Source organism: Leguminivora glycinivorella, chromosome Z (genome assembly GCF_023078275.1).
Source record: "Leguminivora glycinivorella isolate SPB_JAAS2020 chromosome Z, LegGlyc_1.1, whole genome shotgun sequence".
Taxonomy (NCBI): Eukaryota; Metazoa; Arthropoda; class Insecta; order Lepidoptera; family Tortricidae; genus Leguminivora; species Leguminivora glycinivorella.
In genome coordinates this window covers 43,986,045-44,004,426 of record NC_062998.1, presented here as the reverse complement: position 1 = coordinate 44,004,426, position 18,382 = coordinate 43,986,045, and the positions used below count along the sequence as shown (strand labels likewise).

The window sequence follows — 18,382 nt, the reverse complement described above, 5'->3', positions numbered from 1 at the left end:
CTACCTAATTAATACTATTTTGATATTGGAACAAGTTTAGTAATGTGAAAAAAATTTGACTCTAATTTCTTATGTCCCGTATTTATTTTATAAATTGAGTCCGATATTTTTTCAATAATTTTATATGGACCAATTTTTAATTCGTCTAGTTTTTTCCTATTTAAACGATTTCCGTTTTCTACATATACTAAGTCTCCTACTTTGAGCTCAGACATTTTCCTATTCTTGTCGAATTGTTTTTTATTATAATTGTGTGATTTTATAGTTTTTTCTAACGCAATTTTTCTATCTTCTAATAAGCTTGTCTTTGTGCTTCCTTGTTTTAATTCTATTGGTAGAATATCTATGCTTTGTCCTTCCAATAAATATTTTGGAGAAAACCCTGTCACTGTGTGTTCTGTTTCATTATACCTTTGCGTACATTCATGAGCAATAGTTGTCCATGCCAACTTGTCCTTTTTTTCATTAATTTTACACCTGATTTTATTGACCAAAGTTTGATTAAGTCTCTCATTTAATCCATTAGAAAATGGGGCATTTACTGCCGTAAATATTATAGGTATATTTTCAGTTTCTAAATATAATTTAAATTCTCTTGAATTTATACCTGGGTACTGATCAGATAAAATCATACCAATCTTATTGCCCTGAGGAATTTTTTCCACAAGCTTTATAAAATCACTGGCAGTCTGTGTTTTAGATGTCAAGATAAAGGCATGCCTTGTAAAGTGATCTACAAGTAAATGCAAATATGTTTTTGTGGAGCGCGAGCCACCTAATCCACCAATAGTGTCTATAGATACTATTTCAAATGGGAATGTGGCAGGACCTAAGTGTGACATTAACCCAAATTTAAATTTTCCTCTAGATTTATTTTTTATACATGTTTCGCAGTTATCACAAAACTCTTTGATATATTTTGATATATTTTTTGCATCATAAAAAGGTTTGATCTTGTTTTCCATTTGTTTAATGCCTATATGACAATAATAATTATGTGTCTTTTCAATTATCTTTTTACAAAAATCTTCAGTTAGTATTATTTTATCTGTTTTTCTTATATTTTTATAATACAGTTTATCTTTTAACTTCAGTTTGTCTTTATTTTGTTTTATATCTTCATTATTATCTTGATCATGTATTAAGTCTTCTAGTTTAATAAAGTTTACTATTTTTAGTAATTCATCTTGATTTTCATATGGCTCTAACACCGGATTTCTGCTTAAGCTATCCGCTTCTATATTGTATTTCCCTGGTGAGTAAACCACATCAAAATTAAACTGTGATAGATAGTACGTTAGGTCTCCTAATTCTTCATCCGTCCTAGCCTTTATGTTCATCCTTTCAAGAGGTTTATGGTCTGAAAAGACTGTGAACTTCTTCCCTATAAGCCAATGTTGCCAATATTTGACTGCTTCTTTTATCGCTAAACATTCCAAGTAAATAGCTTTCTTCTTTTTTTGACTGTCATTTAATTTTCTTGAAAAATACGCGCAAGGTTTCTCTTCGGCATTATTTTGCGGTTGTTTCAAAATTGCACCTATGCCTTGGATTGACGCATCTGTGTAAATATGTATTGGAAGATCTGGATCAAAGATAGCTAAAATAGGTTTTGAACATAAAAGTTTTTTTATCCTATCAAAGGATTCTTGGCATTTTTCTGACCAAACGAATTGTTGTCCTTTCCTTAATAAATTATGTAAAGGGTCCAATATTATTGATATATTGGGAACGTACTTTCCGTAAAAGTTTATTTTACCCAAAAATTGACGAACATTTTTTTGAGTTTTTGGTATTGGAAAATCTTTAATGGCAATCAAATTATCTTTCAGTGGAGATATTGTATTGTTTTGAATTACATGGCCTAAATACTTTACCGAATCTTGTGCGAAATTACATTTTGAGAATTTCAATCTAAACCCTTCCTTCGATATAGCCTCTAACAGCAAGGACAAATGTTTTATATGGTCTGCGAATGTTTCTGAAAAGATTAAAATATCGTCTATATAGTTTACAGTAAAATCTGATAACCCGTGTTTTCTTATAATACTACTCAATACTCGCTGAAAAATGGCCGGTGACGTCTTCAAACCGAATGGGAGACAGGTCCATTGGTAATGCCCTTCTTGAGTGACAAAAGCAGTTTTTTTTCTGTCTTCAACCTTCATAGGGATTGACCAAAAAGCTGAGTTGACATCCAATGTTGAGAAAAAATTACACTTTCTAGTTTTTATCATTAAGTCTTCAATTAGGGGAAACGGTTGTGATTGAGGAACTACAATTTTGTTAAAATCAATGCACAACCTGGTTTTTCTTCCGTCTTCTTTTTTATACGCTAGTGTTACTGGAGCAGCAAAAGGACTATATGATTCCTCAATCAATTTTTTTTGTAACAGCTGTGATACTTGTTGCTCTATTTCTTTCCTATCTTCAATAGTACACCTATAAGGTCTTTTACTACAATATCTATCTACTTGTAAGTCAATGTGAGCCTCATAATCTTTTACTGTACCTATATCGAACTTGTCTTTTGCGAAAAGTGGTTTATGTCTATTAATCAGTTCATCTATTTCGAATTGCTGCTGCGGAGTCAGATGACTCACTGCAGCATCAAAATTCTCAACATCTATGTGCTCATTGAAATTTATTTCATATATTTTTTTTGTTTCATTTTGAGTATCTTCCTTTAAATTTAATTTTTTTTCTATTCTGGAAGATACACAAGGATACATTATAGCTTTCTCGTTTTGTTCATTTTTTTGACTGTATTGTTTTTCTAAGATCGGTATATTTTGTGTAATCTCCAAATTATCATGTTGCGTCAGACGAAATTGTTTTATGCAATCTAATCCAATCAAGAAATCATAGTCAAAATTCTTTTCATCTATAACAAACACATTAAGTTCATGTTCCATATCAAAAATATTTATATTTAAAGTTACCATTCCTATAGGTTTTTTAACGCCATTAATCGTTTTCAGGTTAGCAGTGACACCTGTTTTATTAACTGTATTATTTTTAAACCGTAGTAACTTTGAACTAATCAAAGAAACATTAGATCCTGAATCATAAATTCCGAAAATTTCTAAAGTGTTATTTAACAACAGCTTAGTTTTAATTAATGGCGTAATTACAAGTTTTTTGTATCTATTTCATTTAATTCTACCTCTAACTCCGAATGATTAACGCTCCTTATTAGCTCCCTGTTTGGTACCTGCGTATTTTTATTTTTAAACCAACAAGAAGATTCGGGGTGGTACCGATTTGGCTTATTTTCTTTCTCACATATCCTACACGGATGATAGTCTTTTTCATTCTTCTCCTTATTCTTATTTTCTAAACTCACCGATTTTTTTCCCAAATCTTCTTACTCACCAAGTGCTCTAATCCTCTCAGACTGTTAAATAAATCTTCAGTTTCCTTTAGATCCTCTCTGTCAATCCTGTCAGCTACAAATATTGGTAATCCGGTAGCAATCAGGTCTATCAATGTATATTTGTCAATTTTTTTATTTATCTCCAGCAGAAGTCTTTCTTTTTTAATAGCATAGTCGAGTAAAGATCCCTGTCTATATTTAAAAAACATTGCATACCTGATCGGCGACCAACCTTTGTCCGCAAAAGTCTCACAAAACATTTTCCTCCATTGACACCAGTCCGAGTCTACTGTAAATTTTATTATCATTGACCGGTACCAGTCCAAGCAAGAATCTTCCAAAAACAACCTAAGTGCCTCAATTTTCTGTATATCCTCTTCTATTTCTACACGAGAACACTCGGTCTCGAAAGTAGTTAACCACTGACTTGCGTTTGTTGTCTTATTGCTAAACTTTTCTAAAACCATTTTATCAGACAATTTTTTTATGTTGCGCTGTTTCGATATATCTTTCTTTTTATCAACCAAATTCTCTAAAATCTTTGTCAAAGCTTCTTCTGAGATACCCGCAGCTGGCGCCTGTAGTTGAGGTGTAAGTGTCATTTCTTCTAACAGATATCCTCTGAACTGCATATTATCATCTTCATCCATATAAACACTCATCTGTTCTGAAGTCAAGGATATCCATACTTGTCTCCTATCATGTCTCTTTTGTAAAGTAAGTTTGACTTTTTCATACGCCGCGGTTTTTACAATAATTTCGTGCAGTCTAACTGGTTGTAGTTTTTCCGGAATTAAAAAAATTTGTTTGTCCGCGTTTGTGATTGACGTCATGCAGCATATATTTGTTTTCGGGTCTTCGCCCGCTTTCACAACAAATTCAAATTTTAGTTTTTCCATGGTTTAGCTGTCTAAATGTTGTTTTATAATATGTTAATTATCTTTTCTTGAAATAATAACTAAGATTGTTGCTCTGAAAGAGAATGTTTTATTAAGTACAAACAAATTATACTCTAATTATAATACCTGTTGAAATTATAACAACAAAAATGCTCACCTGAAAGAGAAACAACATTTAAGCTAATATTCCAGTATCTTTTAAACAATTTACAAATAAAACATTATTCGTTGAATAAAGCCTCTGACATTTGATGTGTAAATAGAAATGTCAAAGACATGGCCATGTCATAGACACTCACAAGTCATAGGTTGAATAAGTAACAAAAAGGCTTTATTTACATGTATATCAGTCCGTTAGATCGTATGCCATTTTTCGGAGATCTTTGGTAGACTGCAGTCAAAAGTAAATATCAGCTGACTTAATTTTATTTTCCCCTCACTAGCTCGGAAACACGTGTTTTGTCCTTTAATACCAGCGGGTAAAAACGCATTTTATCCACTAGTGGGTAAAGTAATTTGACCTTGAATAAAGTCAAATTAACAGCTGTAAAGTTGATAAAAGTAGGTGAATCTAGTAATAAAGATGATTTACCACCTGTGGAACTACTGGAAGCAGTGATAAACGCATTTTTTGCGTTGTAGTTTCCTCGCTACAGTGAGGGGAAAAGTTTTGTGTTACACTCGGGTGCAAATGTATTTTACTTCTCGTGTGTTAAAAAACTCGCAAGTTCAGGATTCTTTTCTCGAACCACTCGCTTCGCTCGTGGTTCAACTATAGAATCCTTTCACTTGCTCGTTTTTCAATTCCACACTCGGCGTTAAAATACAGCTTTGCCCCCTTGTATAACAAATAACTATTTAAATTCAGCAATTTCATTTTCTCTTAACATTTTCTTTTTTTTGCGGAATCCATCGTTACATATTCTATCGGTGTACTATCTCGAGTATCTCGCGCACTTTCTCCCTTTTTTATACTTATCTCGCAAAAGTCGCAAGGGAAACATGGTCCAGATCAGGTTGCTGCTTTTCTTAATGACTTCCCTGAGAATACCTCTTCATATATTCTGCCGTTAACAAGCAAACTTGCTTTTTGACGACCTTTCGGTAACATGTTTCCGTTTCCGAAGCATCTGGAATCATTTAAAATGTAGGTATGTGTAATTAAGATAAATACGGGTTATTTATATTGTACCTATTGATGCCGTCGTAGCTAAAATGTAACTCTTTTATGTTTCGTCGTCTCCGTCCGTCTCTCTATACGTTTGTATATCACAGCCATTTCACTCGAAAACGTTAGAGGCACATTTTGATAAAATTTGGAACATATCGTTTTGTATGCCTCTACTTGCTTTAGAAGCGAAATTTACTTACCTAATTTTATGTTTTTTTATGTTTAACAAGTTGTATACTGTATGAGAAAACACATAGTTAAACTGAAATAAAGTCACAGATTAGACTACGATCGCAATGTACTAGTAGCAGTAGTTTCGTTGGTGCTAATGTTGGGTTTGCTACCGAAGTAGATGCAAGCTTCAGACTAAACATTTCCTGAGATTGGTTGTTGAATAAGGTGCATAGCTATTTATTTTGTGCTCGTCAATTAACGAAGAATCAACATTAGAAATACGTCTCAATCTGTGGTAAATGTGAAGTAGCAAGTTTTCTAGTCGCAAGAATGTACTTAGTTGAGCCAAAATGGTCACTTCGTTAATTAACGATTTATGGATTAACGAGTATGCCCATCAGCTATGTAATTCAGTATATTGGCGCCTCCGGTCATGACGTCCATTATATTTATACAGTATTTTTTTTATTATTAACAATTGTTTATCTTGTACAACTTTGAGCGATCAATTCTTGCACATTTAATTTCGGGGTTTATGTGGTCTAAAAATGGATCTTAATTATAGTTAGGTTTTATAAGCACAGTATCCGAAATATTAAAATTATGAATCACTATCAATGTTACTTTCAGTTGGAGGACGTTAGCGCGTTCCTGAAGAGGAAGACTGGCTTCCAGCTACGGCCGGTAGCTGGCTACCTCTCTCCCCGCGACTTTCTATCCGGTCTCGCCTTCCGAGTTTTTCACTGCACCCAATACATTCGCCATTATTCTGATCCGTTTTATACTCCTGAGCCGTAAGTTGAAGATACAATTTTTTTAATAAAGAAGTATAAAAATAAAACTACATATCTAAGACTAAAAACAGAATATTTAAAAATTGACAATTAAAGTTATGAATAAGAAGTTTAATGATATCATTATGGAAGATTTATTTTTTGCTTTCATTTTTCCTATGCCAAGTTTCCTTATTCTTCAAGGCATTCATATTTTATCCTAAAACAACGCACACTTTTTTACAGTAAGTATATACTTACTTATGCATATTCCGAGAATATTGAAGCAAAACAAAACATTATATTTACGAGTAAACATACTCCCATGATGTTACAGTGACTGCTGCCACGAGCTGTTAGGGCACATGCCGTTGCTCGCAAACTCTTCTTTCGCACAATTCTCTCAGGAGCTAGGACTAGCTTCTCTGGGTGCGTCAGACGAGGATATCGACAAGTTGGCTACGGTAATAGTTGTTTATTCAAAATATTTATTTGTAAGAAAGAAGAATATTTTTCGTACTCTGAAACACCGAATATGATGTGATTCCGATTCATATTTGACTTTTTTACTGATTTTGATACAGCTCAAATGAACATTATACTTTTAGAGGTATAGTTACGTTATTGAGCTGTGAGAAAGTAATATTTATCATATATATTTTCAATGTACATACTTACATCAGAAAATACTTACCCATATTTCATTTCATAAACATTTCAAAAATAAACAGTGACGTGTTCTTAATACATTGCCATGATAATAGAGCCTAATATACAGACGAAATGCAACCCACGTGCAGCTTGCAACTCTCGATCCTACTGAATTGCAGACTGTTTGGTGTCGATAGTTTCAGGCGGCACAATGCATGTCGATCTATAGACTGGCTTCTATTTATTTTATATATCTAATACTTTTTTAAATTCCCATTCACTAGTTATTGTCGATTGAAAGTCAAAACGTTTACGTTTATTACAGCTTTATTTCTTCACCGTGGAGTTCGGTCTTTGCCGTTCCCTAGACGGTTCGTTCCGGGTCTACGGCGCCGGGCTACTTTCCTCAGTGGCGGAGTTGAAGCACGCACTAACCACGAGTGCTAAACACAAGCGCTTTGACCCTGAAGTCACCGTCAATGAAACCTGCATCATCACTTCCTACCAGAATGCTTATTATTACACGGACTCTTTTGAAGAAGCCAAAGAAAAGATGCGGTCAGTATATGTATATGTATGTGTCAGAAGGAAATCATTGCTGCAATTGCGGCAGCACTGTATTAAATCCTGCAACATCTGCAACACAATATCTATTGTGGTTGCGGAATAGGATTCGGTTTAATCACACGAGGCACAGAGTTATGCACCTACTTAGAAAAATATTTACAGTACTTTTATACCTTTTAAGCTAGCGTACACGCACACACATTAAAAATTTCTAAGACAAACACTATTTTGATTTGGCAAAATAAATTCTTAATTTAAAAAGATTGTAAGATCTTCTTAATATTATTGGGCGGCGTGAGAAGAAAACGGTTTGCATGTATCGCTATGTGCAGGGCTTATATGTATCATTTAATTGCAGTGCATTCGCTGAAAGTATCCAGCGTCCTTTCGGCGTGCGATACAATCCATACACGCAGAGTGTGGAGGTTCTAAGCAACGCTCAAAAGATAACGGCACTCGTACGAGAGTTGCGAGGCGACATCTGCATCGTGTCTTCCGCCATCAAGAAGATCTCCGCTCAGGACTCCACTCTCGACGTCGAGACTATCGCCAACATGTTGCACACCGGTTTACAGGTATTTTGTATTCTGTACTGATTACTTTTTTTTCGATAAACCACCTGGTACCTATATTTAGGGCAGTTACGTCTTGCGCGTAATTTCAACAAATCGTTTTGTTTTTCATTTATATTTGACAATTTTGAGATTATTAAATACTGGCATGCAATGGAAACATATGACACTCATTAACTTAATAGTGTAAATCAAAAAAAAATAAACATATACCGATTAGTAGTAAAAAGCAAAAATTAATGAACGTCTTTTCGAAGGTTGTCTATTGTTTGCCCGACAGTCATTTAACATAATATTCATTTGCCCGAATCTAACTTGCCCGAATTTCATTTGCCCGAATGATTTGTTTACCATAAAGATCATATGACATACTCGTTGTTTATCCGAATATTACCTTCCATAATCATACAATGCCATACTATTTGTTAGCCATATTATTAAGTGCAATAATATGGTTTAATAGAATATTCAAATGCCATAAGCGATTACTGCCATAATAATTGTTCTCCATATTATTTGTTAGCCATATTATTAAGTGCAATAATATGGTTTAATAGAATATTCAAATGCCATAAGCGATTACTGCCATAATAATTGTTCTCCATATTATTTGTTAGCCATATTATTAAGTGCAATAATATGGTTTAATAGAATATTCAAACGCCATAAGAAATTATCAGTTCTTTCGAACACTAGCTAAGTAATTGCCAACAAAATTCCTGTAGGCGCTCGATGTATATTTACAAAGTAGTTTTAATGTGAGTAGTGGGTATGCAATATATTTTGTAGGCGATATTTATTGTCAATGGTGTTGTGCAAGACTGCACAAACTTTTTATAGTATTTTACCTTTTTATTTATTGTCTATGATTTTTTATATTCCTTTTTGTCTACTTTTATTGACATAATTACATTTTGTTTTCTGAAAAAAAAAGTGTCAGTCTGTTTACGATACTTGATGTTGAATTTACGTGTAAAATGGATGATAATATTGTTTGTCAGTTATTTAAAACATCAAAAGGTGGTTTTAAGTTGAATATAAATGGTCATTCATACGAGAAGAACAAAAACGTGAAGTCCAAGTTTTACTGGGTGTGTGAATTACGCAAGGAGTTAAATTGCAATGCACGGGCAATAACGTTAAGCAACGAAAATACTGAAAATCATACGGTTGTGAATAGTGATACTTATCATAATCATGAGCCCGATGCCAATAGATTGCACATCGCAAATTTGACTAACGATTTAAAAAGCATTGCTGCAAATGACATAAGTCAAAAACCTTGTCAAATTGTTCAAAAAGCTATTGCTAAATGTCCCGAACAATTATTACAAAAACCATCTACAAGTGCTATGAAACAGATAGTTTACCGTGAGAAAAAGAAGCATAAGGATATTTTTCATGAGCCTACTGATATTTATTTTACGGTAAACCATGACAAACTTAAGTTGAATGGCGATAATATTATTATGAAAGATGAGTTGTTTAAGGAACACAAGCGCATTATAATTTATTCAACACGGAAAATGATGGAGTTTTTGTGTCGATCTACTTTGTGGATTCTTGATGGTACATTTAAAATCGCACCTACACAATTTCTGCAGTTATATGCTATTCACGGGAATGTAATGGGCAATAGGAAAACCACATTACCACTTATGTTTGTACTGTGTACACATAAAGATAAAAACACATATAATAAAATTATTGAATTCATCATGGAGTACAGTAATGACAATAATTTAATATTAAAAGTGGAGAATTGTATAATGGATTTTGAGTTGGCAGCCATACAGTGTTTCAGGCAACATTTTAATGACATAAAATTGAACGGCTGCCACTTTCATTTAGCCCAAATTATTTTCAGGAAAATACAGACCGACGGGCTGGTCGTATTATACGGTGAAAGTATTGATTTTGCTGTAGAAATGAAGTCTTTGCTGGCATTATCATTTTTGAGCCCCAGTGAAATTCCCCAATATTTTCAGCAATGGGTGAAAACGATTTTACCAGCAAGTGTCCCAATTGCTTCATGGTTTGATAAATATTACATTTCCGGTGCTGATAATAAACCTCCGCGCTTCCATCCTTCGTTCTGGAGTATTGTTAACATTCAAAGTGATGACCTCCCACGAACACAAAACTTCGCCGAAGCTTGGCACAATCGAATTAATACACTTATGGGTAAATCCCATCCCGGTTTTTATTTCTTCAGCACAGAAATAATGCATGAGTTGCATAAAGTAACGATGGACATACAAAATGTTCTCAATGGCGAACCGGAACCAAAAAAAGGAAGAAAACATTAAATCGTACGAATAGAATCAATGAGATATTGTCTAACAAAGACGTATATACAAAGGAAGAATTTTTGCGTGCTTTGGGTTCAAACCTGTATTTACATTAAACTATGAAGATTTTTATTAGAGTTTAAGAGTTATAGTTGATTGTTATTGTTGTGTTGATTAGCACATTGTAATAAAAATATGATGATTGAATAAAATTGTTAGCAGTTCTAACCTAGGTCAAGGTGTACCAAAGGGTACGCAAAGAACTTTGTATACATATTTTTGAGCACTTGGTCCGTATACATATTTTTGACCACTTTGGCCGTATACATATTTTTGACCACTTTGGCCGTATACATATTTTTGAGCACTTAAAATAAGCATGTTTTGTAGAGAAAATAATGGACTTTGAAAATGGCGAGTTTCAGACACTTAGAAAAAAAATCATCCAAGTGGTGTTATTGTGAGACCTAAGATTCAGCCTTAGCTCCGGCGCTTCGGGAAGTGCAGCCCTTCCGCCCTTGCGTGGCAAAGCACGGTCGCTCGTACTCCGCTCCGCAGCTTCGGCTTGTTGGTCGCCTTCGGCGACCAGCCTCAGCCGCTCCGCTTCGCACGGCTCCCGAGCTTTGTCACGGCGGGCGAGGGCTGCCCTCCTCCGCGCCTCCGGCTCTACAAAAACACTCTAGGGCGCGCAGTGTCGGCACGCGTCCTAACCGGCGAGAGCCCTAGATTCGGACTTTCGCAGCCTAATATTGTTCACATAATATGTCATCATTGAAAATTTCACATTTTACAATCCGTCATTTATCTTGGTAATTATTAAGTTTAGAGAAAAGTTGTCCATACAAAACATGCTTATTTTAGCGTCCTCTATACGATAGCATCATAAAAAGTAGGTGTCATAATGATACCACTCCCATCAAAATTTTTCTAAGTCCCGTAACTTTTGTACCCATTTATCTCGGAAATTATTAAGTTTAGAGAAAAGTTGCCCATACAAAACGTGCTTATTTTAGCGTCCTCTATACGATAGCATCATAAAAAGTAGGTGTCATAATGATACCACTCCCATCAAAATTTTTCTAAGTCCTGCGTACCCTTTGCTACACCCCAACCCTCTAAACCTAACCTACTTTCTAACAGCACTCTCATTTTCCGGGGGGTCACAGTTCTAACCTAACCTAACCTACTTTCTGACAGCACTCTCATTTTCCGGGAATCACAGTTCTAACCTAACCTAAAATTGACTTTTCTGGTAGCTAATTTAGATGACAAATGATGTTATGGAATGTGATCATTACGGATTTCGATATTTCTGTTAAATGACATTATGAAAATTGACTTTTCTGGCAGCTAATTTGGATGACAAATGATGTTATGGAATGTGATCATTACGGATTTCGATGATTCTGATAAATGACATTATGAAAATTGACTTTTCTGGCAGCTAATTTGGATGACAAATGATGTTATGGAATGTGATCATTACGGATTTCGATGATTCTGACAAATGACATTATGGAAAGTGACTTTGTGGGAAACAAAGTTTCTGGCAAATGATCAATATAGTAAACAATGAGTATGGCATAAGCTGTTATGGGAAACAATATTATGGTTGTTGAATAGGGTGGCAAATAAAATTATGGCAAATGAAATTCTGGCAAATGGGGGTATCCCCTTTTCGAATCGGGGTGGGTCCCATCCCACAGCGTGGGATAATTTTCTTGTAAAAAGTCCTGAGGTTTCATTTTCGTTTTGTGATGTATTTTCAGACATTCAGGTCCAGGTCCAGGCAATTATATTTATTTTATATTTAAAAGGTTCAGAAATGTTACCGTTATTTGATGATTCACGATCACGAGTCGTGATGTATTTACGCACATTAACAACAACACAAACATAACGCAAATGTTTATAGCATTGTAAATTTGTAATGCAACATCCACTGCGAATTAACACTTCTTGGTCTGAATGTTGTCAGAACTAGATGTGTTTAGAAAAGACTACGTAGGTAGTAAAAAAAATATTACCTATTACGAATATGCGTGCTGCTATAAATCATAATATGGTTAACTCTGTTTGGTAAATATTTTGACGTTGGTATAGGCTACTTGACCCTTTTTCAAAGTATGTCTTATATTATTGATTACTGTCTAATTAAACGAAAAAAAAATAGTACCATATTTTATTACGACTTAAAAACCCGCAAAAAAATTATTTAAAGTTTACTTTTACGTGATCAGGCAAAAACAACATCAGCCATATTAATCTATAGAATATCTATGACATGACGTCAGTATATTTAGAAAAAATATTTCACATTGTCACACCCGTCAAGAACTATGAATTTTAATAGAGGTTGCTTCTATGGAGATCAGATTACTGCCTCTAATTTCCATAGTTGATCTGAATTATGTGACGTCACTCCATTGGCCAACACCGTTTTCGGAGTCCATAATTAAAAAAAAACATACACACATCTTTAATTAAAAATACGCAGTCATCACGCACTTTTAATGCCCGCAAGCTATAAATATTGATTTCTTAAGTCAAATACTACAGAAAACAATAACTTGATGTGCTAAATTCGATACGAGTCTAGTAGCCTATTATATTATAATTATCTAAAGGACAAAAGGATGAAAAAAAGTCATGATAGGCTCAAAACTTGGCACGTCATTATTTTAAGTCAAGCAGCAATTCCCAGTATTGAAATTGAATTGGTTTAATTTTCTATATCTTCTCTTATACTTAATTTTTTTATTACCTTTACATGCATACGAGATGTTAGGCAGCCATTCAGACGGTAAGCTTACATTATTTGTACTGTTTTTGATACACGCTTTTGTAACACGCTCCAGTAACAGTTTTTGGCGTTGCTCCGACAATCAGTTATTCCACACCTAATGATTCGTATTTCTATTTAAGTAGTTGCATTTGTACACCTCGAGAACTTTCCTTTACAAATCGTAATTTGATTGCTGGCCCCATGTTAGAACAATTATCTTCAGCAAAGTTACAGAAGTACTTACGGAATTAACTAAGCGCCTTTTCCAATGACAATACTAAGTTACCCTAAGATTGTATTTTTTATTTGTTACAGAAATTCATTGACTTATTGAAGAACGCACGTAAACTGCAACTGCCTTCAACTCTAAAAACCAAAAGTGGTATTTTCACTACGTCCACACTAGACACTGCTAACAAGCTTACAGCCAAGTTATTCCCGGAAGATCCTGTCATCGATGATCCAGATCACCTGCAAATAAAACAAATAACAGTCAATAATAGGCAACCGGCAATAGAACATAATGAACAGCCATTTACTATGCAACAGAAATAATTCGATTCATGAGACCCAGGAAGGCCTCATGAAAGACATAGTACATCTCACAGCCGATATCTGCAAAAATTACATCGAAAGGCGAAATTGAACAACAGATGCTACATTACTTTCTGGAATATGGCATATACCTATTCCAACAATCCCAAAACCTAGAAATAGTAACTTGTTTTACAAGGGGGTAAAGTTATTCTTTAACCGCACGTGCCAATATTAATACCCGAGCATAGCGAGTGGTTCAGAATGTGGAATCTTGTGCGGTGTCAGGGTTTCAAGTCACGTAGGTTAAACAAAACTTGCCAGAGAGTGAAACTTTTTTATTTATTTGTTAAATAAAAAACCCAGTTACATTGTCCTTAAGTTAATTTTTCGCCAAACTGTGACACAGTTTGTTAGTGTTGCGCTCAATTAAACCTTATAATTATTACAATAGGTCAGGTAGGTAGGTATACACAAAATGGTATGAGTTTCCTAAGGTCCTCGATTATTGCTTCACCCACCGATACTTCAACCGTACCATATGTTGAGCGGTGAATGAAATGCATTAATGCTCTTATGAATGGCCAAACAAAAGAGCAGAGGACGTAAAGGGTCACAATGTTGGGCTCCGATTGGCAACAAGTGTGTTTTCTTTGAAGAAATATTGGTGGCGTCGGAGTAGCATTGGAACTTATACATAAATATGGGAAGAGACGTGATGCCAGGTCACGAAAGTAGGTAGAGGTAGTAAATTTTTTTTTTCACTTATTTTCGAAGTCTCGACTAAAATGTTAAACTCTCCTTTTCATCGTCGAAGTTCATAAGAAAGGAAATCCTTAGCACGCTTCACACAATTTGTGAACGACAATAGCCATGGAACATGCTCAATATGTATTTTTCATCACACTCGCTCGTAAACGGTGTTATTACATGCCTGCATACTGATGTGTAATGAGCTATTTTACCACCCTAGGGCAGTAAAGTGAATACATGGGTGGGGCCTTTCTCGACCGTTTAAAAATGACAAGATGGCGGACGAATGTTCGAAATGTCAGCGTAGATATTTCAATACATTTAGTTTAAAATTTGGTTATTACTTCGCGAGTGCGATTACAAACTCGAGTTATTAAAGCCTCGGCGTCGGGCTTCAAACAGCCTGTCGTTCGTGATCCTTCACTACTTAGACAGGAAATTTACAAAATTTTCCGATTCGTTTTAAATAAAATAATATTATGAATATAGATGGCAAATAAATTATTTTGACGTATAGTCACGTGGAACTGATTATTTGATCGTAAATTGTGTTAGATTGAATAAATTTACTTCTAGGTTCCCTTTATTGGGTGTTGCAGGTGAACGAGCGAAGCCCTCAGAGCACCTCCGGCGGCAGTTCGCCCAACTCGGACCGCGGCGCTTCCCCGAGGCCGGAGAATTAGATTGCACACTTCAGTCGTTTGCGGCATATGTAATTTCTGTGTTGCAGTGCCAACCAATAAGCTTTATTTTTTTTACAAATTCATTACTACATTAATCGTTAAGGTATTTACACCGTATCAAATCTCATTATGAATGAGCATTTTGAAGCAATGCAAGGTATCATTCAGACTTGCTGATACTATTACCGATGAGTTCACAATTTCACCGGACCCTTTCCTGTAACACGAGGACATAATTAAAACACAAATATTGCACTCCTCAAATGAAGACAATTTTATTCAACAATTTTTGAAAATTAGGAAGTTTTTAGTATTCTAATTTTAAATACTTAATAATATTAGCTCGTTTGTCGTTACGCATATCATCATTTTTTAATTCGTTATTTATTAACAAAATATTCGAGTGTAGGTATGTGTTGGTGGTATTTCTTTTATTGGACTTTTGTCGCGCTCATTATTTAGTTTAGTAGGCAGTTTATTAACAAATATAATTGCTACGCTTTACCAAAAACTTTTATTATGCAACAGCAACAGAACGAATGCAAAATGGTGGCGTTTCTTGAGGCTTATTATAGGATTATGTCCTGATTATCTTATGAAAAACTTATGTGAATATTGTGAAGCGTAAAAGTGATCCTGTTTGACACCCCTCACCCTGGCGGTGAGCTGCGTACATCTCGTATTCTTAAGCTCTAACTCTTTTGCTGTCCAGGCGAGCCGCCTCTGGAAATCTCTCCCTCTCAGTATTAGACAAGCCCCAAGCAAGTTAGCTTTTAAGCGGTTGGTACATCAGTATCTGCTGAAACAAGAGTTCGAGTAGCATCCATCAATATAAGCATATTATAATAATATTTGTATGTATTAATTATATAGTAAGTTTATTTATTTATTTAATTGTTATTTTTCATTCTTCATGCACCATTTTTACTTGTCTCTGATTGGCCCGATGGTTGACTGGTAGAGAATGCCATTAGACATTAAGTTCGCTATTTGTACATTTTTGATTTTTGCGCAATAAAGTTTAAATAAAATAAATAAATAATCGCTGTGGTCGCTTCGTCTTCCTCGGTAAGAATCATGTCTGCTGTTGGGCTTCCTCTCTCCAAACCAAATCTCCTCCTCTAATATTTAACAGACATTAATGTCATCGTCCCATCTTGTTGGAAGACGGTGATTTGGTCTCCACAAAGCTATCTTTCTTTTCTGAGACTTAAGCTCATTCTAGATTAGCAATCGTCGACCGATGCCGATACTTAGGTCATCACCTGATCTTCTTAACTCTAGATTTGTAACGCAGGGGGATATGCTGAGCATCTGCGTAATTATTAAACATTTATAATATTATATTTATTAAGTACAAAATATAATAGTATGGATAATCCAGTTACAGTGGCTAATTAGTGTTACTATTAGATATTACTGATAATTATTGAATAATTAAATGTGAATACATTCAAACTTGTGGCTTAAGTACTGTTCTTAAATATCTAGGTATATATGTTTTATTGGGTTCATTCAGGAAAATTATAATTTTGAGTTAATCAACCAGTTTCATGAAATAAATAGTAGTTTATAAGTTAATGTTATTAAGGCCACTTGCACCAACGAAAATGGAAGGTTAACCCTACATTTCCGTTGGTGCAAGTGGCCCTTATAAGTTTAAGTACAAGTGGCGGCACATAACTTTAGCGCTGACAGTTAATGCGAAGAAGTCTAAAACGGGTCTCTCATGGGATTACAAGGGGTGAAGGGTATGCGTCCCCATGCGCAGCTATCCCCTCCACATTTCACTCAGTGGCCTCAGCGCTAAATTTGTGCCGCCACTTGTAACGTTGGGTCTAAAATATTTGACGCAATAGATTTAGGAATCGTTTTAGCAATGAACCCTACGTTCCGTTTAAATTGTGGTTATATAAAACAGAATATATACGGATAATGATATTACAGTGTAAGTATAATAAGTATTGTCTAGTCTTGTTACTAAATGTTATAAATCTGTAAATTTTATTCAACTCAATGTTTAAGCTTAACCATATACCATACACCATAACGACTATAGTGTTCGCGTGTAAGTACCTAAAAGGTATATATGATTAAAGAATGAGAAAATATATTAATTGTTTTTATCATTTAAAATGACTTCCCTACTTATCCAGAAAATAAAAAAAATACGAATCTTACCTTTACCCTCAGACAAAGAGGGGCTTGTTGAGTTTTCTTCGGGCAGTAGCACCTGCTACCTGCTTATACCAGCGTGGACCCTTCGACTCAGTCCAAAGGCAATATTTGTAATAGTACATTACAGACCTATCCGGCCTCGCTTCGCTCGGCCGTCTATATGTCTTCGGCCGGCAACCCCATTTCCCGCCGAGGTATGTATAGTGCTTTTCTCAAACATGGTATGAAATAAATAAAGTCTACTGAAAATAGTAACTTTGGATGGCTGTATCTCCTAAACGGTGCGTCGTAGCGCAAAAATAATCGAATTTTCGTTCCCCTTTAATATCCCGTATACGCTTATAAAAAAACAAAAAGTTAAAAAAAAATTAAAAAAAAAACCAAAAAATTTTTTTTTGTATGAAAACGCACCCAAAATCAAATATTGTCTAGGGCCCATACCAGTTCTGTTGCAGTCGGTACGTCTATAAAGCCCCTTATAGTTTTTTTTTTAATTGGCTAAATACCTGGATGTTATGTCACAATTATCTGTGTTTGGAAATTAAAAAAGAGGACTTTGCCGGCCTTGGCCTGCAAGGTTTGTATGAAATTCCATTATCTATCAATCGTCCTAGCCGCACCTGCAACGTCATACTTCGCTGCCAATTATAAGGCACATAACATCAATATTTCATACCATGTTTGAGAAAAGAATATTTTTGCCCCACTAGCTCAAAAACCGTCTTTTCTCCAATTGGTAAAGGCTATCTTGATTCTTCAAAAATGGACGAGAAAGTTGCATTTTATACACAACAGTAATTTCATTTTTTTTTCTGATGTCCTAACCTGGCTGGTAGGTAGAATTAACGTACAAATGATGATTTTGAATCAGAAAAGTTTATAAATTTGATGGAGTTGATTCGAGGTTTTACTGTTAATACTTGTTGTTGGTATGATGATTGTTTTCTGTATCACACGTGAGCCACTTCTCGAATA

At 34.8% G+C, this 18,382-nt stretch overlaps 1 protein-coding gene across 2 annotated transcripts in view; it reads left to right on the top strand.

Moving 5' to 3' along the window:
- The window catches only part of LOC125240725 (tryptophan 5-hydroxylase 1), a 35,930-nt gene extending 18,597 nt beyond the window's left edge, over positions 1–17,333 (top strand). Inside the window, exons 6-10 of one of the 2 annotated variants that reach the window (XM_048148759.1) lie at positions 6,251–6,414; positions 6,731–6,857; positions 7,370–7,602; positions 7,970–8,186; positions 15,146–17,333. In XM_048148759.1, the coding sequence (XP_048004716.1) occupies positions 6,251–6,414; positions 6,731–6,857; positions 7,370–7,602; positions 7,970–8,186; positions 15,146–15,229 (825 nt within the window). In that variant the 3' untranslated portion in view covers positions 15,230–17,333. Of the gene's footprint in view, positions 1–6,250; positions 6,415–6,730; positions 6,858–7,369; positions 7,603–7,969; positions 8,187–13,574 lie in introns of both variants that reach the window. The other variant, XM_048148758.1, reaches the window with a different exon arrangement.
- Positions 17,334–18,382: the final 1,049 nt, after the last annotated feature.